Source organism: Nesoenas mayeri, assembly GCF_963082525.1.
Source record: "Nesoenas mayeri genome assembly, chromosome: 2".
In the NCBI taxonomy this organism is placed as follows: Eukaryota; Metazoa; Chordata; class Aves; order Columbiformes; family Columbidae; genus Nesoenas; species Nesoenas mayeri.
The window spans coordinates 144,794,899-144,818,673 of record NC_137543.1 but is presented as its reverse complement, the minus strand read 5'-3'; the positions used below and the strand labels follow the sequence as shown (position 1 = coordinate 144,818,673).

Genomic DNA, 23,775 nt, shown 5'->3' with positions numbered 1-23,775 from the left:
GACATGCTCAGATCTCGCTTTGCCTGTCTGCAGGAGCAGTTTGTACAGGTTCTCTGTACAGGACAAAGAATTCATAAAGAACTCTTAGCAGACAGTATAGAACTTCTTTTTAATTTAGAGATGCTTTTTATTTCTCTTTGGACATTTTTCACATAAAAGATTGAAATCTAAAATGAAAACTGAGAATTCCTGCTTTTAAGCAATTTCTCTAATAACAAACTGTGGTGGGTTGACCCTCGCTGGACACCAGATGCCCACCAAAGCTGCTCTATCTCTCCCCTCCTCAGCTGGACAGGGGAGACAAAATTTATCAAAAGCCTCATGGATTGAGATAAGGACAGGGAGATCACTCTGCAATTACCATCATGGGTAAAAAAAAGACTTGGGGAAAATTAATTTATCGCAAATCAAATCAGAGTGATAAGAAATAAAACTAAATATTAGAACACCTTCCCCCCACGCCTCCTTTCTTCCTGGGCTCAACTTCACTCCTGATTTTGTCTGCCTCCTCCCCTACAGTGAGGGAATGGGGGCTGTGGTCACTTCATCACACGTCATCTCTGCTGCTCCTTCCTCCTCAGGGGAGGACTCATGCTTATCCCTTGCTCCACCATGGGGTCCCACCCACGGGAGACAGTCCTCCATGAACTTGTCCAGTGAGATGTGATTTCTGCCTAGTGGTCTGAATGTCAAAGTGAAGAAATCCAATGAAGCGCGGGTAAATGGCGGGAGTAACTACGACTCTCTTAAGGTAGCAAAATGCCTCGTCATCTAATTAGTGTCTCACATGAATGGATGAACGAGATTCCCACTGTCCCTACCTGTCCCTTCCAGCGAAACCACAGCCAAGGAACAGGCTTGGTGGAATCAGCGGGGAAAGAAGATCCTGTTGAGCTTGTCCTTCTGATGGGCTTCAGTTCTTCATTAACTGCTCTAGCATGGCTCCCTTCCATGGGGTGCAGTACTTCTGGAACAGACTGCTCCAGCCTGGGTCCCCCATGGGGTCACAAGTCCTGTCAGCAAACCTGCTCCAGCATGGGCTTCCCATGGGGTCACAGCCTCCTTCAGGCCCATCCACCTGTGCTGCCGTAGGGTCTTCCCCAGGCTGCAGGTAGATCTCTGCTCCACCAGGAACCTCTGTGGGCTGCATGGGCACAGCCAGCCTCACCATGGTCTGCACCACAGGCTGCAGGGGAATCACAGAATGTTAGGGATTGGAAGGGACCTCAAAAGATCATCCAGTCCAATCCTCATCCAATCCCAATCCCCCGCCAGAGCAGAAACACCTAGATGAGGTTAAACAGAATCACAGAATGTTAGGGATTGGAAGGGACCTCGAAAGATCATCTAGTCCAATCTCCCAGGAAGGCATCCAGGTGGGTTTGAATGTCTCCAGAGAAGACAACTCCACAACACCCCTGGGCAGCCTGTTCCCAGTGTTCTGTTACACTCACTGTGAAGAAGTTTCTTCTCATATTTAAGTGGAACCTCCTGTGTTCCAGTTTGTACTCATTGTCCCTTGTCTTATCATTGGTTATCACCGAGAAGAGCCTGGCTCCATCCTCCTGACACTCACCCTTTACATAGTTATAAACATTAATGAGGTCACCCATCAGTCTCCTCCAAGCTAAAGAGACCCAGCTCCCTCAGTCTTTCCTCATAAGGGAGATGGTCCACTCCCTTAAATCATCTTCATGGTTCTGAATCTCTGCTCTGGTGCCAGGAGCACCTCCTGCCCCTCCTTCACTGACCTTGGTGTCTGCAGAGCTGTTTCTCTCACATTCTCACTCCTCTCCCCAGCTGCAATTGCTGTTGTGCAGCAACTTTTTCCCCTTCTTAACTACATTAACACAGAGGCGCTACCACCATTGCTGATGGGCTCAGCCTTGGCCAGTGGTGGGTGCCTCTTGGAGCTGGCTGGCATTTGCTCTGTTGGACATGGGGGAAGCTTCTTGCAATGGGGGTAGCCACCCCTGCAGCCCCCTTGTACCAAAACCTTGCCAAGTAAACCCAATACACAAACCATATAAACTCAGTATCCTTCACTTCTCCTGATATGGGTGTCTCTTTATGGTTCAATATCTCTTGCAGCTTTCTGTACAGAAGGATTTATATTTCCAACTCTAATATGACATCAGGTCAATAATGTAAATTCAAGGTTCATTTTTCAGATGTCAGCCTTCAATATAATTTTCTTTTTAAGTATCTAAACTTCAGATCACCAAAGTTCTCGTCAAGCGATGAATACTTTTGCTCATTTTATGTGACTTATGAAATCCAAAGATATCATATTAAGGTCTTAAAAACTATTTCACAATTTAAGATTATATGCTTCTTTGGACAAAAAGAATATTCATCAGAGCTCTCTACTCGTTCTTCTGCACTGAAATTCATGCCTCCATTTATTTACCCTTGGTTTGGGAAGGAATGAGCCACCTCTACCGTCAAACTACTGACAACAAGGTCCACAATAAATATCTGAGAAACAACCATGTTAGGAGTTAGATCTTCTTCCTAACACATGATATTTTCATTGAATGTTTAATAAAGTACATAAAAAATCCTGGAAGCAAGAGCTATCATGTAAAGAAAGTTCCTGTGCTAGTAATTTTAGCATGGTAAGTCTGTCAGTGCATGGAAAGTTCTTGAGCTTGTCTGTCAGATGAGGTGCCTGTAGCAGACTGTCCAGTTTGTGGATCCCAAATGGACATTGGCACCAAGATCTTCAGAACTGCTGACATCTTGATGTGGGCATAGGCAGTAGTAGTAGTAACAGCTGTACTAACAAAAACTGGCATGTTTGTTGTCTTTCCAGCATGTAAAAAATCACGTTTCCAATCTGAATATTATGTTCTAGTATTTGGTGCCTTAAGTGTGAGCCCAAATAAGAATTTAGTGACTGTAGGACTTAAATTTAGTATGTACGGCAACAGAAATTTTAACCTCCAGTTTATCTTAATCTTCTCTAGAGAAAACATTTAATTTGCCTTCCTTTCAGCAGTTCCTTGCCTAAACTTGTGTCATTCGCAATTGGGTATTCAAACTAGAAAAAAGCAATTTAGCTCGTGCTGGCAACATCAAAACAATGAGCTGGTAGAGCTCCCTGAGCTCTTACGGAGATAGCCATTGAAAACGAGGCATCAAGCCAAGCTTTGCAGGGCTGAAGGAGAGAAGCTCCCAGAAAAAGAGCTCTCTTTCCAAAGCAAGTGCATGCCTTAAGCTGGCAGCTCCAAAACTACACTCTCAATAGGATAACTTGATTTAGGAAAGAGTCATATTTTATTCATTCAACTGTCCTTTGACCAAGTCAAGAAACCCATAACGTGCTCAGTGGAAAAAAAAAAAAAAAAAAAAAAAGGTGGTATTTTGCCTTTCTTTTTTTAAACATTAATCACTCCCTGAATACAATTTGCTTATGAATGTTCATAGGTGTTCAGACTGTGTTCATCCACATCTTACCCAGATCATAGAAGGGAATTTGTTTCTGACAGGTGCACCACAGGACCAGCGGTGGTCTATTTTCTTCTTTTGCAGGCCACATGACATTCATTTTAGGTCTTTTGAGAGCCTTGCTTTTGAGCTGACAATAAATCATTGTGCAGTATTGTCCATACAGCTGCCAAAGGCAGAGGGAGATCATACCACTGAATGTGCTTGTGGCATATGATACCAGTCCGGTATGCTTTGTGACATGCCAGGCTTCTTAAACGTGTCAGTGTTGGAGACCAGTGTTCCCTGATCATGTTTTCTCATCAGTATTTCCAGACAGGAACCTGCTCAATGGCAATGGTAGGATGCATAGTGCCAGTATACAAAGTAAAACCCAAAGTGCTCCCTACCCTTCCCTGTATGACAAAACGAGACATCTCTGGGTTTGATGTTTCTGTTATAACACTAGCACTTTGCCTTTCTTCTCTTAGAACCACTGGCAAAATACCATCCCAGAAGCGGGCTGCTTGTTTCAAATTACAGAAATAAAACTTGGAGCATCCAATTGTATGACACTGTGTCTCTTTGTTATGCATCTTAATTAGTAATCCAGGTCTAATTCATCCCCATTGATGGCTCCTGAGGTCTTGTAAAAATAAAAAAAGGTTGGGGGAGCTGCAAGCTTGTCTTCATGAGAAGCTTTGCATGGGCCAGGCAGCACCACTAGTTACTGTCACAGAAGAGCAGCCAGACCGTGCATACTTAATTCTCTAACAGCGATGAGCCACTGCCAGGCTTTTCCACTGACCTATGATTTCAGTCATCACAGAGCATCATCTGTGCTCTTGTTTTTCTCTATTCGTTCATGCAAAGCTTGCCCGGAGGCACTCTTAAATAGCCTGGGATATGATCTGATTTGTCTTTAGGGCACGTTGGGCTTGTGAAGCTTGTTTTAGCATTCCACGACTTTCGGATGAGATCACAGTACCAGAAACCGTTGTTTGCCTTTGTCCAGACATCGTGAAATGGGAAAGATTTAAATCAATGAGAAGCTGTTAAGCCAGTCAGTTTGAAAGATTACTGTTCTTCTAAAGCTCTCTGTGCTTTATCACCAGAATTTTCCTACTGCCTTTTCTCTTTTTTAGGAAAAGCTCCGACTCAATGACAATTTTTATTAGGCTCCCTTTTTAGATTAGTTACATGAAGTATTTGTATTACATCCAACACGTAGTTCATGTGTTCAAACTTTCTAAAATATAATCTTGTCTGCTAAAGTAGCAGTTAGGAAACAGTGACATTTATATTAGACGTGTAAGAGATTAGAATGAACTAATTAAATTGACCTTTAAATCTCTCCACCCTCTTGGAGGCTGTGGCTAATCCGTGGCCTCCCACTGTGGAGATAAATGTACGTGCTGTGAACATTTTAAGCAAAGTGGGCAGAGGAGGAAGAGCCTCACCAGCAGTTCATCTTTGAAGAAGAGGGCAATACTTTGCCTGTTATAAATATAGCTTGCAATTATGGAGGGAGCTCTTGGGCAAGCTTTTCCTGTACTTTAGTGGCTCCACTCCATGTGTTTCCCTCACAAAAATGGTTTCAGTTGGAAAAAATAGCTCTAAACAGCTTAACTTGTTGCTCTTAGGAACAACCAAAGTCTCTCTGGAAATCAGTTTAATTTTTGATACCTGCTGTTGGTATAACTAGCATTATCAATAATATCATTACTGTTACTTAATTACAACAGGCTGCTATTTTGTGCAAGGTAAAAGTAGACTTCCAAAGGATAGGTGGTGTTTTAGCTGGCTTCTAAGGACTCTTGAGGATGCCTCTTCCAAAGTAGTTGGCTTGATATTTTGTGATTTTGATTTTTAAAATGCAAATTATTTGAGGGTTTTATAATAAAAAATAAAAATTACGTAAATAATAGATTATTAAATAACAACAATAAAAATGTAACTGTGAACAAGCAATTAACATTTCATGTAGTAGAAAACTTGCAGAAGATTCAAAATCCATCCAAAAGGTGAAGTGGGATAAAGGTAAGGATTTTGTACAAAACCCATTGTGATCACCTGGCATTCTTTCTGAGCCTGTCCCAATGAGATGCCTTTTAATATGGTTAAATGAATAGTTACATGGATACAAAGGAGTGCAGAACTGCAGAGGTGAAGGCTTTATTCAGGGTGGTAGCAGATCTGAGAAGGAAAAAGAGATCAAAGAGGACAAGAATTTAGCACTATAGTGAGCTCCTAACTAGAAAGAATTAACTGCACCCTTGGGTGTATAAATTGGGAGGTATAAAATAAGACCAGAAAGAGCTGTAATGTTTTTTCAACATCTGTTTATTTTATACCTGAAGATAATGGTATATATAGTTGTGGGGCTAGTCATCTCAAAAAAAGGATGTTGAAAATACAGAAAAAATACGGAAAAATGGTGTCAAAAGAATTTAAGGATCTAGAGAATGCCTTGTGGTGCAAGTGACAGAGTTTGACCTGCTGCACTTGCAAAAATTAGAATTGAGAAGGAAGTAGTATGTGAGTATACTTGCAGAAAAAAACTACTAGGTACTTTAGGAAAGAATAAATAGGAATGACCAGAAAAGGAAGTAATTCAAATTCAAAATTAGACTCACATTTTCAGCAACACAAATGATTAAATACCAGAAAAACTACAGTAGTGAATCTTGGTCTTTTGAAGTTGGAAAAATCACGATTGCCTTTCTGGTAGTTGTACCTTGACTAAGAGCAGAGATTGGAGTTCAGTTTAGGAATGGCTGGGTGAAATGAAATGGCTTCTGATGGGTAGTGGTTGTGTTGGATTCTGGTTTATGAAATTCTGTTGAGGGCTTCAGAAAAGCTCTTGTAAACTTCAGAGAATTGTGAATCAGGTCCTAAGAGCATCTGTTGAAAAAAACTTTTTCCTTACCTAATATATATTTACTGAGGGAACTCTGTACAGATTGCTGAGAGTTTGGGAAAGAGATGCTGAGGGAAGAGAGTTGGGTCTATAGTAAAACTGTAACCTTACAGGTAATTTGCTGTTCTTGGGTGAAATGACAGTGTTTAATTTAGGTGTACTGATTTCTTTTTGCATCAAGAACTCTTTGGGAAATGAAATACTAGTAGCTGGTGTAACATTTAGCCATTTACATTTAAAGCTGTATTTTTATTATTTTATCAGAAACTAATTCTGTGTTATGAGACCAAAATTCTTTGTTATTTGTAGCCTCCCAGCACTGAAGACCAGATGAGTATTTCTGGTTGCCTGCTACTCAGTGCAATATATGTGATATATTTTATATTGATTTATGTAAGGGCAGTGAGACTTCCAGCCAGTGACTTCTCAGAGGGAGAGTATTGGGGAGAGAGGGGGATGTATGTGAAAGAGAAATTTATCTAGTAGAGGTGTCTCTGAGCTTGGCATGTTAAATGTGTCTTCAGTTATATAAGTAATTACACAAGTAATTTAGCGTAGTCTTTAAATGACCTCATAAAAGTATTCACACTTTAAAAGTACAAAACCTTTTCTTTCTCCCGAGACCAAAAAACCAGCAGGCACAAGATTAAAACTTCACAAATGAGAAGCGAATGGGGAATTGGCAGAACACGCACACTCGGAGCAGGAGACTTGCAGGGAGTTGCTAAGCGAAGCTGTTAAGTGGAACAGGGTATGTGTGGCTGACAGATGTTTTAATTGTGCCAGCGGGCAGAGGCACACCATGGCAGGGCTGGAGAAGGCTGGGAAAATCTGAAGGGGACAGGGCAATGTGACCCTCTTTTCTTTTGGGTTTGTGCTCACTAATGCTATAGTATAAGCAGGTGATGTTTATTAACTTAGTATGACTAATACTTCAACATTTGGCAGTTAGATATGTGCTTTATTGGTTCCTGACACAGTGTGGAACTGGTACGTAATAGCAGTAAGTGATGGTAAAAGACTTGTTAGAACAAACGTGTCTCTTTTGGAGGATAAGAGTTGGGTGGTTTTTTGTCTATCTGAAGTATATCCATCCTCCCTGTTCTGGCTTTGTGGCTCATAGATCTGTGCTAAGTGAGGAGTGGCTCGTTTCCCATCTGTTCATATTCCACTTAGTCTTCCCCTAATTAAGAAGCAGAGCCAGAGGGAATTCAATCTGGTATTTGCTGTGATCTATCTGTCTCTGTCTCTCCCCCTCCCTCAACCCCACTTATATTTTCCTTTTGGAAAAGGGAGATGCTTGAGTTTCATTCTTTATTTCCTTCCCAGTTCCCTACAGAAGCCTCACCTAACAAGGAGATATTGCAGCTGCAATGGGTCTCCCTTAGCTGAGTTTACTGCTGAACAAGAAGGGCACAGGCAAGCCCTGCACTGCTGTCTTTAGGCAGGTTCAATCAGCTTTTCTTCCAAGGCATTTGTGCACAGAAGTCTATAGTACACCTTAGTTTACTCACTTTTTGTACAAATCATCACTGAAACTTATATGCGTGTTCTGGCAAAAGCCATCTGAATCACAGGAGTGTTTTACCATGTACTGCTTCACAAAACGTCATTTAACAGTAAGAGACAAGTCTATACAGTGTGTCCAATAGCAGTTTGAACTACAGAGCAGTGCAATTCAAATAACACTACTACATGCTGCTCCTTATTGTCTCCAGGAAGTTATAGATAGCAAAAGTAAAAATGAGAAAACTCGTGGGTTGGGGTAAATACCGTTTAATAGGTGAAGCAAAAGCTGTGCACGCAAGCAAAGCAAAACAAGGAGTTCATTCACTCCTTCCCCTTGGCCGGCAGTGGTTCAGCCATCTCCAGGACAGCCGGGCTCCATCACATGTAACCATGACTTGGGAAGACAAACACCATCACTCCAAGAGTCCCTCTCTCTTCTTCTTCCCCCAACTTCATATACTGAACCTGATGTCATGTAGTGCAGAATATCCCTTTGGTCAGTTGGGGTCAGCTGTCCCAACTGTGTTCCCTCCCAACCTTTTGTCCACTCCCCACCTTCTCGTTGGCAGGTCACTATGAGAAGCTGAAAAGTCCTTGACTTCTTAGCAACAGCTGAAACATCAGTGTGTTATCAACATTCTCATGCTAAATTCAAAACACAGCACTGTACCAGCTACTAGGAAGAAAATTAACTCTATTCCAGCTGAAACCAGAACAGTATTCACTCCATATTCTGTACTATTTACTTCGTGCTGAGATCTCACAGTATCCAGTACATTTTCATTACCCACCACCACCCTTGCCATCCTTTGACATAATGCACAAGTATGGCCTTGGTCTGTGGACCGCCACTGTGAGATGTCTGCAAAACATCCATAAATGTCCACAGAATGTCCACTGAGTTCATTTTAGTCATTGACTGTAGGCTCCATCTGTTAACGTAGTCACTCAGGACAGGAGAGGTGGTGTGTTGAGTGGAGTGATTGGGCACCAGAGCCGGCTTAGGTCGGGTCACTGCTGCACTCGCACTGCTTCTTGTAGAGGCTTGTCCTCCATTTGTTCAGGTGGTTCCTGCTATAGTGATTCCTGTAACATGCAACTCAGATCATAGGTTACAACAATTTAAAGGTTTTACATTACAGTCTCCTCCTCATGTCCCTTTAGGCTGGGTTATAGGGTTTAACATTGTAATTAGCTCTTCCCCTTGCCCCTAGCGGGGCTAGCAACAAGGCGTTCCTGCTACAGTAATTCCCACAAAGTGTAACTCAAATCCTGGGTTTAACTTTACTCCTGATTTTCTCTACCTCCTCCCCCCAGCCCTGAGTGACACAGGGGGATGGAGAATGGGGTTGCAGTCATTTCATCACGTGTCCCTGCTGTTCCTTCCTCCTCAAAGGGAGGACTCCTCATGCTCTTCCCCTGCTCCAGTGTGGGGTCTTTCCCATGGGAGACAGTCCTCTGTGAACTTCTTCAATATGGGTCCTTCCCATGCGCTGCAGTTCTTCATTAACTGCTCCAGAGTGGGTTCCTTCCATGGGCTGACAAGTCCTGCCAGCAAGCCTGCTCTAGCATGGGCTCCTCTCTCCATGAGGCCATAGGTCCTGCCAGGAGCCTGCTCCAGCATGGGCTTCCCACCAGATCATAACCTCCTTCAGGCACATCCACCTGTGCTGCTGTGGGGTCCTCCCCAGGCTGCAGGTGGATCTCTATTCCACCATGGACCTCCATGTGCTGCAGGGGGACATCTGGCCTCACCGTGGGTTGCACCACAGGCTGCAGGGAAATCTCTGCTCTGGCACCTGAAGCACCTTCTCCCCTCCTTCACTGACCTTGGTGTCTGCAGAGTTGTTTCAACTTGAGTTCACATTGGAGTTCCAGCCTGTCTCAAGCAGCAGCGCCCAGGCCATTTGCCAGCTCTGGCACACCACCACTGCTGTTGCCAGAACATTCCCAGGCACAGCAGGCTAAGGTGATCAGCAGCACAGCAAGCAGGGAAAGCGAAAAGCAGCCATAGACAAGGATATAATTTACAGTAAGGCAAGGAAGCCCCATGGCAGGCACAGAAGCCTGCCAATCAATAGCTAAACAACAATAACAGCTATCAATTCAATCTAGCACATTCCAGTCAAATCTGCCATCATCTCAAAGCCTTAGAGCCCCATGCTGGGCATCAAAAAGGAATGTTGTGGTTTGACCCCAGCCAGCAACTAAGCGCCTTGCAACCACTCACTTCTCCCCAGGTGGGATGTGGGAGAGAATCAGAAGAGTAAATGTGAGTAAAGTCATGGGATGATATAAAGATAGTTTAATAAATAAAGCAAAAGCCACGCACACAATAAAAGCAAAACAAGGAATTCATTCACTACAGCTCTCATTGCCGTTATGGGTTCCCGAGCGAAAACCAGGACATGTGACTAAATTTATTAGTTTCTATTTGGATTTGACTAGTTTCTATAAATTTCCTGGATAGAAACAACCCGAGGCTCCAGCATAAGTTGGGGAACAAACTGTTAGAGAGCAGTGCAGGGGAAAGGGACCTGGGGGTCCTGGTGGACAGCAGGATGACCATGAGCCAGCACTGTGCCCTTGTGGCCAAGAAGGACAATGGCATCCTGGGGCGTATTAGAAGGGGGGTGGTTAGTAGGTCGAGAGAGGTTCTCCTTCCCCTCTACTCTGCCCTGGTGAGACCCCATCTGGAATATTGTGTCCAGTTCTGGGCCCCTCAGTTCCAGAAGGACAGGGAACTGCTGGAGAGGGTCCAGCGTAGGGCAACAAAGATGATTATGGGAAGGGGAGCATCTCCCTTATGAGGAAAGGCTGAGGGAGCTGGGACTCTTTAGCTTGGAGAAGAGGAGACTGATGGGTGACCTCATTAATGTTTATAAATATGTGAAGGGTGAGTGTCAGGAAAATGGAGCCAGGCTCTTCTTGGTGACAACCAATGATAGGACAAGGGACAGTGGATACAAACTGGAACACAGGAGGTTCCACTTAAATTTGAGAAGAAACTTCTTCACAGTAAGGGTGGCAAAACACTGGAACAGGCTGCCCAGGGGGGTTGTGGAGTCTCCTTCTCTGGAGACATTCAAAACCCACCTGGACACATTCCTGTGTAACCTCATCTGGGTGTTCCTGCTCCGGCAGGGGGATTGAACTGGATGATCTTTTGAGGTCCCTTCCAATCCCTAACATTCTGTGATTCTGTGAAATGTTTATTTTGATGAGTTGCTACATAAATATACCTGTATACAAGATATTCCTTGTTAATGAAGGGATGATAGGAGGTTTCTGGAAAGCAAGAAGAATTTTATTTTAAGGCTTAACACTTAGAAGAGCTCTCCTGTGCAAATAGTGCTTATGAAGACAAAAGAAGACAGATCTTAAAAGAACACACGGTTGAAGGAATAGCATTTGTAAAGTTTCAAGTCAAGAGTCATTATTTTTGTCTCCTTTCTGGCCACAGAATTAGTAAGAGAGCTTCAGCAACTGAAAAGTTCAGAGAAACATCATCTCCCGTGTGCTAGTAAGGTATTTTGTTCATACCGAGTACTCCCAGCGCTGAATTTCGCTCAAATCTGACAAGTCTTTTGGTGAAGAATATTAAAATGTTGCCCAAGAGTATTTGAAAATTTGGAGAACAATACTAGTTCAGATCCTCCTTACCATCTTCCCTTCTTCCCTCCTCCCTCAGATGTTCAGTGGCAGACTGGCAGGTACACTTTTTTGCAACTTTTTACAGCAAAACAATTTAAGTCTTCCCCCAAATACTGTTAATTGCTTTCAAGTTTCTATCACATGGCTTACAGTTTAAAGACTAGGGTTCTCTGGGAAAAATACATTCAGAAAACTGTGGTTACTGCTTTATTGCAATTGTTAATTTCAGAATAAAGCACCTTTTTCTGCTGGGAACAATAACATATAATTACCCAGTAGCCTTCATTATTGCTAACTGAATTATAGTCTAATAACTTAGCAGTAGTTTAATTCACTACGTACAGAAATGATTACCTATGCTTTGGCTTTTTTCAAAATTAAAAATAATTATTATTTTACATCATATTTTCTAGGTTGTGATGAAGGTAACTGAATTTGGACAATTTTTTTAAACTTCTATTCTCAGCTATTCATCTTAAACTATTAAATGCACATCCTGGCAATAAAGCACCGTCCTGACTCTAGAATAGAGGGGTTTTCTACATAGGACAGTTTCTAAGACTAACTCTGTTTATGGTTCAGTTCAAAAATTAATGGAGTACTGATATCAAGTGTAGCATGAAGAAAATTTGATCCATTTATGATACCTGTTCTCTTGAATAGACTTCAGCAGTACCTAAAAACATTTCCATGGTGGAGTGGTAGGAAATCAATTTGAATAGGAAACATCTGAAAATGGGTAAAGAAAATTGCAATAATACTAAAATTCCTTTTTTTAGTGTCTTCAATACCATGCAAAATGATGGCGTATCAGGACTTGCATCTGTTAAAACTGGCTGTCCAAAGCCAGTGCAGAGAGGGACCAGAGTCTGCAGTGGTTGTCCCTAAAGCTCTGTCATGATCAGTCTAGAAAAATTGTTTGTTTATAAACACTAGGGAAGCACCCACGTCCTTTCTTTTTTTAGTGAATAGAGAGGATAATGGAGAAGGACATCACTCTTCATCATAGACATTAGTAATTATTCTAGTTCATTGCACAAGCCTAGAAATATACAAGGAGAAGCACGCAAAGATTTATTTCGCCTATATGTCATGATTAAGATTTTCATTTTAATAAGACCTTGTAGACCTGTGTGCTTTTAGGTGATTTACTGTCATTCCTTCTACTTCTGAGTATTTCAGTTGAACAAAGTAACCTTGTGGGAAAATGTTTTTTCATATTAAGCTGATTTCAGAAAGCATCCCACATTTGGGATAAGATTTAACTATGCTGAAGGCTTGTTGAAGTCAATGCGTCTCCAAAATATGGAGATATAATCGTATGTGTTTAGGTGTCTATTTAAATTGGGGCTATAGTTGTCCTCATCTCTTCGTTGAGGTTATTACTTGATAATAATTACTGACCTTCAGTCACTGGGGTCGAATCTGCATGTCCAGCTGCTGCTGAAGCCCATAGGGTTTGTGAACAGATTTATCAATGGTAAAACTTCCAAATAAGACATATCTCCTATAAAAATAAAATGTTATGGTTTTGGTACCTGGTTGTGGTAGAATGAGTCTATTTGCAATTACTTTCTGAAAGCATCATTGTTCTTCCAGTGTAGATCTGTTTTGTGACTTAGTTCACAGTGCCTTGTCAAACCAAACAAAAACATAATATTCTGTAGCTGCTGGAGCTGAACTTTTGCTATTTAGGAATCTGCAATGTTTACATTTATATACAAAATTTTATTAAAACTTCCTGTGAAAATGGCTTTTCTTCTAGCAGAGAGAATGTTATGCTATGTGAGCAAGGAAGAGGAATTTCAATTTAGCAACTGTTGTTTGTGCAGTACGATCCAATGAGGAACAATAGCAGGAGCTGGGGTTTGCTGCTGCCAGTAGGGATATCGCAAACGAGTACTGCAAGGTTATTTCATAAACAGAGAAGTGTTCCACCAGTCTGTAATTAACTTGCTTAACCTTTCCAGGGTATGGTCCATTTTTATGGAAGTACATATGGGGTATAGGAACATGTTGTGTTTTCTCATGGCTGTGCTACTCCTGTTACTACCTATTAAAAAAAAATAATGGTGTGGTTGAGTTTGTAAAAGTTGGCATAAACTGTTCCTAGTAAATAAAGACGTTTCCAGCCAAAAGCAAGTTGTTATACTTTGTCTAATTTAGTTTTACTGTTTTAAAACATAAAGAAATCTAATCTGAATACTCCTTATTTTCTGAAAAAAAAGGGGCTTTTTGCTACTGTTGAAGTACAAGTAGTCTCAAGCTTCAGTCTAAAAATGGTCACTAATCTCTAGCAGTTTTCCTTCTAACTACTATACAGTCATTAACTAACCTTCCCATCCTAAGTCTTAGGAAGGTACATCTATTTTACAAAAGAAGGTACAATAATAGTACTTGCTTAATGATATCAAATCTTTGGAATAGCTCTGGTACTACAACTCAGAAATCTATCTCTGTGATCTTGTTTATGAACCAGATCACACTGGCTCAAGAGAAAATCCTGCTCAGTTTTAAAGGAATACTGTTACTATGAATAAACCCCCTTTTTATAGTTATTGTGGTGTAATACAGTGTTTCTTTTGGATTTTTAATGACTGTATATTTTCTTGACAAAAGCTGATACTATATGTGTGTCAAAGTGCAAGAAATTATCATTCAGTATTGAGAATGACTTTTGAACCACCGATGGTCAATACCTTTCCCCAAACATTCTTTTATTCTCAGAATATTTTTGAACGATTTGTCAAGTTGATGCTGTCTGTGATTATATCTTTTGCAGAATTCAGCTCGGTTCAGATATATTGAAAATGATTAAAAAATCAATGTCAGTGGTTTATGCTGGTTCTAATTAACCTTTGTGTATTTTTGTCTGACTTGGTGCTTTTTTTGTTTTAAATCAATTGACAGAATTCATTGACAAGAAGTGCACCCCTTGCCAATGATTCCCAAGCACGCAGTGGTGCCCGCTTTCATACATCTTACGACAAAAGATATATCATCAAAACTATAACAAGTGAAGATGTAGCAGAAATGCACAACATACTGAAGAAATATCACCAGGTAATGTACTAATTATTAGCAGGGTGTGGGATCTCTTCTTAAATATTATAATGCAAATCCTTTTAAGAATGTTAAAAGTTTCAAATGAATAATCAGGGAAAAAGAGTCACTTCAGACTTTTTATATGAGCAATTTATTGTATGTCTGCAATTCACAAGGCTGCATTCTTTTAAATATCTAAGCTAGCTTTAGGTAAAATTATATGTCTATATGATACAGAGATAGTAATTTGGAGGCCATAGGCTCCTTTGCCATACTAGAGAGATGCTCTTTCTTTCAGCTGGTTCTAGGCTTGAAGCCACTTGATTCTGAGCCAGCTTGGAGACAGCTGTGTGCATGTGTGTGAGTCGTGCAGGTCACCTCTTGCTTCCTGCTCTGACTGCTGAATGTTCGCTGTTTCACTAACAACAGATTCCTAACAATAAAAGTTGTATTGAGAAATGCAAAAATTAGTATAATTAATGTTAAATTCCTGCTAATAAAGAAATTGGTTTTGCCAACACAAATTTCCATAAAGAGCATTAAAGTCAAAAGTGAACAGTGGAGATCCATCAAATCAGCATTGACAGCTGTCATGCTGTGCCCGTGTTCAGTGTGTGTGGATGGCACAGGGGGGCGCAGAACCTGGGAAATATGCGAAGCCTTAATAAAATCAGTGCTAATTTTCTTAGCCTCAGATCTCTGTGAATAAGCTCTAAAGCTGAAGAAATCAGAAAAGCCTCTAAAAATCATTTAAAACATGATATGCAGATAGAGGGGGATTTTACGCTTCTTTCCATCTGCCTGCTCGCTTTTGTGGATTGAGAGTTTGGGTAGAAACTTCAGGATATTCAGCGTTGGGAGGTTTTGGTGGTGGTGGTGTTGTTTTCAGTGGTTTATTTTTTTGTCTCACGATGTTTAGTAATTTTCTGATAGTTTCAACGAATATATAATAGAAATCTCAAGTTCTGGTTTGAAAGCAACACTAGGTGAATGTAATGCAGTTGGTCTTCACTACTTTTTTTATTTTTAATACCACTACTTTAATAAACCAGTTTTAAAGATATCTTTTGAGGTGGAAGGGAGCATGATTTCGGGGTGCTTGGAACTGAGGGTGTTGCCAGCCATCTTTGTGTTGCTGCTTCTCTGTCTCCATCTCTGTTGTTCCCATGTTGAAGGGAGATATCCAATTTCCCTCCAAGTCCAGGCTAGCTTGGGAAGCCTTTAGTGAGTTAGATATGAACTCTCTTCTGTGTCTGCATGTTGTTCTTCTGTTTAAATAAAATGTAAGACCAGTGTGTGTTTGTTTTAATTTAGATAAATATTATCACTATCACAAATGTTCAAAAGACCATCTTTTAATTACAATTTTAAGAAAGATAAATTTTAAACTGTTATCTAATTGTAATGCGGGTGTTGTTATTTATCAGAGTTTTCAAACTTACAATTGAAACTTTGATCTGAAAGGATTTTGATCTGTGAAGCAGTGCAACAGAACTAAAATTTTAGTCCATTTCATGTTTGGCATTAGAAGTTTGGCATTATTAGTGATCCAGATTTTGAGACTTAATCCAGCTGAAAATTCATATTGCTTTACAAATAGGCATGTCCTTTCAAGAATGTCAATGAAGACAGTGCTAAAGTGAATGAAAATATTTGGAATCTTTTTTCATTAATGCTTTTGAACATGTGGGTTCATAATAGGCTAGGTTACAGGGAATAGTTATGTGAAAGTTATGTGTTCCAGGGATCTGATTTTGCTTTATACTGGAAAAACTTCCATGTAAGAATGGAAGAATGCACTTACTTGGTCTTAGTAACATCTTATGCATTATTGTTTCACTATCTTAAATAACTAGAGTCTGAAAGTTTTCACTGGTGCCTCCAAAAAATTCATAAAGATATTGATTGTATTCCTTTTTGTCCCAGAACTTGAAAGCACTTTACAAAGTGTAGTAAATGCTGAGTAACTCAAGTACAGAGACAGTTTAACAATTGGACATTTTAATGAAATAAATTAATTTCAGTATCTTCAGTAATGTGCTGTTAAAGGAACAAAATTGTTCGAATTAATTAAAGAAAATCTAAACTAAATCCCATTAACTCTGGTGACAGCTGATACTGTGTTCTCTATGTTGCTACTGGAAATTGAATGCTTGGAATCATTGAGTACACCAGCTTGTCCTCCCATTCCTCTAGGTGTTTTTCAGGAAAGTGAAGCTAATCTTAGCCTGCTGGACAAAGTCTAGAGAATCCATTGTCCTGGTGAGAAGGTTTATTATAATGCTCTTGACCAGGTCATCCCACACAGATTGGCCTTAGACTACATTCCTACTAGAAAACAGTGCAATGCTTGGTAACAGCCATCAACACTTGAGCTCATTAATGGTCCCTACCATGGTTTTGCTTTGGGCCAGCTAGCTGTCTCCCAAACAATTCTGGACAAGTTTCAAGGTATTAACTCAAGCCAGTTACTACTCCTACTTAGGGTTGTGAATATGAGCATCACGGTTTAGAGCACAGCTTAATAATTTGGATGTGAGTTATTCCATTCCAAACAGAACCGATCCCAGAGGACAGTCCAAGACCCATGTAATTCACTAGTATGGATGTGACTTTGTGGTTCTGTTGGATGGCTTACTTGCAGTAGTACAAGGCTTTTCAGATGCTGCACTAGTACTCTTGTGGAAATCTTTGCCAGTAAAACAAGTTATTGTGAGTTCATTTTTACTTTGGCACGCTCTCTTCTGCCAATAGAGTAAATGTCAAGTTCCCTATATTGATTTACATGCTTATCTTACTGCCTAGTGTCTTCCTTATTTGTAATTGTTTCTACAGTTAAAGAAGTTAATAGTAATTACACACAAAAGTACCATACATAAGGGATTTTGGGGGTATGCTCTGCCTATTAGCTTTTTTCCAGTTTCAGTCCACTAGTCACCAGCAGCACTCACTACATATGTGAAAATTCCTGGCCCAGTTAAGTTTCCTTCGCAGCCCAGGGGTGATCGTGTCTGGGACTCGTTTGGGAGTTTGTGGCATGCCCTTACCTCCTACCCCATGCCCTTACCTCCTACCCCGTGCCCTTACCTCTTACCCCATGCCCTTACCTCCTACCCTGTGCCCTTACCTCCTACCCCGTGCCCTTACCTCATACCCTGTGCCCTTACCTCATACCCCGTGCCCTTACCTCCTACCCCGTGCCCTTACGTCCCACCCCGTGCCATGCTGCTCTTGGAGCAGCACTGTGGTTGAAAGGTTCAGCCTTGCAAGGAAGGGAGCATGCAGACATGTTCAGACCCAGTTACACAGTGCAGGCATCAGCCTGGGAGAAATAACGTTTCTCAGGTACATGAAGACTGGGGAGGTCATTCATGTGAATTTTTGAAGACTCTTTCTCCCTTGTCAGAGATCTAGTACTCTCAAAGGACCTGAAGTTAGATTGTCTGTCCACTATGAATGGTAACTTGTGAACCTTTGGTATCTTGCACTTTCTTTCACCTGCCCAAGAATGCAGTGATTATTTTCCAGTTATTTCTGACATGACTATGAGTGAAATTCATGCCATTTATGACAGATCATCTCTTTCCTCGCTTTTTCTCAGGCTATTTTTTTCCCTCTGCAAATTCATTCCAGGATTCTTCCCAGGTGTTTCAACATGGGGAAGGTTTTTTGAATGAGTTTAATTTAGACCATAATATTTACTCACCTGTTTCCTTATTAAGGCTAACAGCTCCAAGCTGATAGAATCATTGTAGACCTTGGAAGTACCTCTGTCCTTGCTTAGGGACCGAACAACCCTTATCAAATGTTTTCCAAGACTGTTTGAACTGCTTAACAATAAATGTAAGAGGACAGCTATCTTTAAACAAAGAGTGCTGGGGAGGAGACCATGTCAAGTCAGAAGTGTGACAGGCTGGATATGTTCTCCATTCACCAAAATACTCCTCATCCCTGGCACTTGCAAAATAGCTGTAATTCTCCTTCCACCTTTTTGAACTACAAAGTTAGTGATGAGGCGTCTGGGAGTTCGTGTGGTCAGCAGAGCAGTTTTCCCATTAGCACCTCCAAAATCTAACTCCAAGTACCGATGGCTTTTTGTGAAGTCACCAAAAGGCTAGAAAGAGACACGCGGACTGCCCCTGAAAAGTAGAACATTACTTTAGCAGTGGCAGGAGATCGCGGAGATGTGTAGTCCACGAACTCATCCAGTTCTTTCCATTCTTCCTCTCTCCATCTGTCTAAAGGTGCAGTGGCCTGTCTGTCCTTTTGGGCTGTGAGGAACTGAGGTTATAGTTACACTTAAATACTTAGGTATTTAAAAAAGGAACAGGAATTGTGCACAGTCTGTAAACACTTGGAAGTCTAAAAATACAAAGTCTAGATTGCCTGGTTTTTAATGAACCAAAGTTATAATGGACATGACTGTACACCTTAGAGAAATTAGGTTATTTTCAGGAAACAGAATGGCTAATAACTTGTTAGGAGTGAAAATAAAATAAGTTAGTTTGGCTGACTTATTAGCTTTCTCCTTTCTGGGCAGAGTTCTATTGCAATATCACATGGCATTTTGAAAAAGTAACCAAGTTAGGTGGATCACCATTTACAGTATTATTACCACTACTTAAAATTAAAAGAAAAAAAAATGAAGAGTAAACCCAAAGAGATCAAATTCCAAGCCTAAGGCTACATACTAGAAATGTGTAAATAACTAAAAGTCAGCTAGGCTCGAAGAAGTGTCTGGAGAAGTTACTATAGAAACAGCATATAAGTTTATATAGCAAATTGAAATTAAAACTGTTGAATTGTAAATAATAGTCCTGACTATTGTAAATTATAGTTGCTATCCAAAATTATGAGTTGCATTTATTCATTTACCCTGTCTGATGTGATGTCTTTTTTTTTTGTGGCAGTCAGGCCCACAACCTCAGACAGATGGCGAACACTTCAGTCTAAACACTGACGCTTTCTGTCAACTCATCAGATGAGTCTGACGCTTTTAGTACTGAGCAGGAACAGTAGAGATCATTATTTTCTTTTGCAAAGTTAAAAAAAACCCAAAACAACACACACTAATCCCACCACTTTTAAGCAAACAGGAAGCATAGTGTTTTTCTCCATGCTTAAAGTTGCAAAGCATCTTGTTATTTATGACTAGTCTGTAAAGTCCATCATGCATAGACCAGCCTTATATCTACTTTTAAAGATAAAATGACCTAGAGCATGAACCAGCTAGGTTTCTATGTATTATAGGAAATACAAGTACATATGACATGTTAAGTTCTTAATCCTGTGAATTTCTATGCTACCCACTTTCTAACTACTATGAAATAATGCTTTTATTCACATTTTAATGATAATTTGCAATTGGTTTGGGCTGCTTGTATTACTGGTATACTGTCAGTTATTAGTAGAACTTCTCGCTACTCTTCAGGTGTTACTTCAGCTGAACATCATTTACTTATTGAATGCTAAAATGGGTCAGACTTTCAAATATTGGAAAAGCTGTTGCTGTATGGACTCGCAGATGTAGTATGAAAATTGAAAATTGTTTAAGTTACTCAAGCATCTTCACGTTTAACACTTTAATAGTATTTGAGTGAAAAATTGTCTGAAATACCTCCAAATCTAGTGCAGTTTTGGTTTAAACCTATGATCCTGACACCAAGAGCATGGACCAGAAAAATTGAATTAAACCTACCGTTCCCTTTGGCATTTTTAAAGGATGGCTCATGAAAGTCATCTGTGATGATAAGTGCATTGCCAGGGTTTCATTCTGTGCTTAAGGAACAGGTAATACCCTGCTTCGTCCTAAAGAAAAACTTTTCATTTCAGCATATATTCAAGCTATGTTTATATATTTAATTTCTATGTATTGTCCTGTGCAAAAAAAAAAAAAACTTATTATTTTACTTAAAATACAGGATATACTATTGTAGATATTGGTATACATGTAGATATTTTCTAAACTACAAATATGATTTTCAAGGGCAAGAATCTCTGACAGTTGAGTAAAATTCTGTAGGCAGATGTTCTAGTTTCTGCAATGTCTGGACCAAGATACCTTGTCCTTCCCAGTGAGACTTGCTTTAAACCAGTGTAAATGGGTATAAAAGTGTACTCATTTGCTCTTTGAGAATAGATGATGGGCAGGATATAAATTTTTTTAAATAAATGAAAGCAACTTGAGTGTCTCAGAAAAAAACACCACCTTTTGAACACCTTTTTTTTTTTTTTTTTCATTAAAATGGACTTCAAAAGGGATATATTAATCTTCAGTTCTGACACCCAGGTGACTTCAGTAAAGAAAAGAAATTGAGAAGCCATCTCAAAGCAGGTGAACAAGAGGAAATTGTTAGTGTACAAGCCTTCCAGTATAAAACTACTCATGAGTGCACATACCCTTTAGGTTTTCTATAGGTGACTGTCCCTGTTGACTGCACATTCTCTTCCCTACACAGGTAATTGTATGCAGAACTGACACCTATTGCACTGCCTATTTGTCTCCCTGGCAACCAGCAGAAATAGTGAATAGTGGTAAAGGAGAGGGACTGCCCATTTACCAGAGGCAGCAAACAGCAGAGCGATGGGGAAGTGAATGGGAAGAAAGGAAAGAATAGAAAGGGAAGATGACAGCATAAAGGAGAAAACAAAAGCAGGGAAAAAAATGGCCTTAGCTTCTGGAGAGAAAAAAAAATATGAAAGAAACAGGAAGGCAAATGAAAACAAACAAACAAACAAAAAAAGGCAATAAGGTGAAAAAAATGAAAAATTGCACCAAGAGTGGGGTTCTAAGCTGCACAGGAATCAAGGAATAGCACCAGGTTATTGCGTGGAAGATAGGAGAAAACATTAAAATCATAAATAGGTAGAAAAATGTTACTGTAGGATAAAAACAATTTTGTCACAGAATTGGTGACAAGACAGGCTGGAGAATGCCCCAGGGAAGAGTGGGGAGTAGGTGTCTGGGAATTTGTGCTGAGCTGGGCTGACGTGCTGGTAAGTTGCTAAAGCAAAGCTACATTTAAGTTTGTGTCATCATCCCTCCACGTCATTGCTTACACAGCTATCAATGACTTGCTTCCTCCCAGCTCCCCTCTATTTCTTCATGGGTTGCATCTGTATGTATGACAAAAAGAAGGGAAAGGGTAGGTAAAAAGGCAGAACGAGGCAGTAATGGATACTATTATTTCAACACAAACATGCATGAAGAAGGATGCATACCATGTAATGGTGACCCTGACTCTCTTTATGTCCTAGTGTAGTAAACAGTTAAGATTTATATGAGGTTTGCAACAAAACACGGTTGAGAAAAACCCTTCAGCCAGTTCCTTGTGCGAATCAAGAGGCTGCACAAAATGTGGCCTCTGCCCTGTGCTGATAACCAACCTATAAAGCAGCTTTGGTATGAAAAACCAGGAGAAGCAGAAAAAGTAGAGATGAGAATTTATGTGTTCTCACCCAAACAGTCTACATTTCGCCTATGTCCGCAAGCCCACTGTTTCCTATAGGAGAGGTCACCCTGAAAACAGGAAACCCAGTAGCATGGGTGTTAGGTGGAATTGCAAAGGGGCAATATGCAAAAGCGCCATACAAACATAGGCTGAAACTGTTAATGAAAAACACATTGGAAATCTTCACTGAAAGATGTCAAATTTCATAAGCAAATATGTGTCTACACCAAATGGCAGAATAGGCTTGGGCTGCACTGGCTCCATTGAGGCCTGTGTTTCACTAGCAGATGTTTTCTATATAAGTATTGTATTTTATATGTATATATAAGCTATTGTTGCTGTGCACAGTGCTTTCAGAAGAAATCAGCACACCCAGTGACTCATTTGATTGTAGCAGTAGCAAGTATAATGTTCCTGGTAGCAGATCTGCAGCCTAGATGATTGCACATGGTGGTAACATTTAAATCACATTGCACTTTGAAGTAAAATTAACACTGGCCCAAGTCTGAAACAATATGCAGTGTAAGTCTGTGAATCACAGGGCTTGTATCTTAAAACCTATGTATTTATTGAACACTTCTTTAAATTAAATTACTTTCTTACATGACTTACTAGAGGAAAACAGCTTTATATGCCTTGAAAATCTGTAGATTTGTGTTGTGTGCTATGGTTTGGCTAATTAATACTTTTGATGTGTCATATAAGTACCCAATGGATAATTTTCCTTGAAATTATTAGAGTTCAATAAAATGGCAATAATTGGAGTATTCTGAAACATGATGTAACTCTGGACAACTTCTCAACTTCCTTTTTGGGGAGTGATTCCACATGTCAACGTATGTGCACACAACACATTGGTGGAGGATATTTCCGATTGCAGATGAAAGGATTTGAAAGAGAAAGTTGAGTCCGAAATAATAATATCAACGTCTTGCCTTTCACAGTGTCCAAAATGTCTTTAAACAATAATTCAAAATGTTTTTAGATATATCACTTACCATTCCATTTCTTTAGCGAATGTATCCTAATGAATGTATAGACTTGTTACATAAGCATTTGATAATTCAAGCATGATTGCCTAAATCATGATGTAGAAAATAATGAAAATAATATATAAAGGGGTAACAGAGAATGAGCACATTGTATATTTCTGAATTAATTTTTGCAAAATAAGGCTACCTGTGAGAAAAAGGAATGTTGAGTTTTAACAAAGAACTTACATATAATTCAAGATTTAGTCTTCACTGATGTCAAATCATTCCATGGATTATCTCCAAGGAGAGGAGGAGAAATAGCAGAAATGGAAATTTTACCCCATGTTTTTCTAAAAAGGGCCCAAAAAAAGGGCATTAACTTTGTTGCCAAAAAATTATATGCACTGTTATCTTTTACTCAGCCTGGTATCTTACTAGCATTACCATAGGGAAACAAGAAGCTAAGAACCTTATTTTTCATGCAAATGGGACAGGAAAAGTTCTTTTCCTATTAAGGAATCTTGAAGCTGTATTGATACAAAAATCAAATGAGAACATAGGGTCAGAAGGAATTTCTTGATAATTTTCAGCTTTAAGAATGGGGTTCAAGAAATCTCAGAAAATTACATATTTGAAACCTATGCTGCACAGTTGATAAAATGTGTCAACATGCTGATGATACTGTATTTTGTTAATGGCAATATTGTCCTCATGCTGTGCAGAAAAACGAAAATTTTCTGAATTAGTAAAAAATGATGGGGTGTTCATCACAATACCTTTTTTAAGAACGATG

The 23,775-nt window shown here is 39.9% G+C and overlaps 1 protein-coding gene across 5 annotated transcripts in view; it reads left to right on the top strand.

Moving 5' to 3' along the window:
- Window positions 1–23,775, top strand: part of PIP4K2A (phosphatidylinositol-5-phosphate 4-kinase type 2 alpha) — a 118,230-nt gene that overhangs the window by 69,677 nt on the left and 24,778 nt on the right. For all 5 annotated transcript variants that reach the window (XM_080338579.1, XM_080338576.1, XM_080338575.1 and 2 more), the window contains one exon: window positions 14,423–14,575. In XM_080338579.1, coding sequence (XP_080194705.1) covers window positions 14,423–14,575 — 153 coding nt within the window. The remainder of the gene's footprint in view (window positions 1–14,422; window positions 14,576–23,775) is intronic.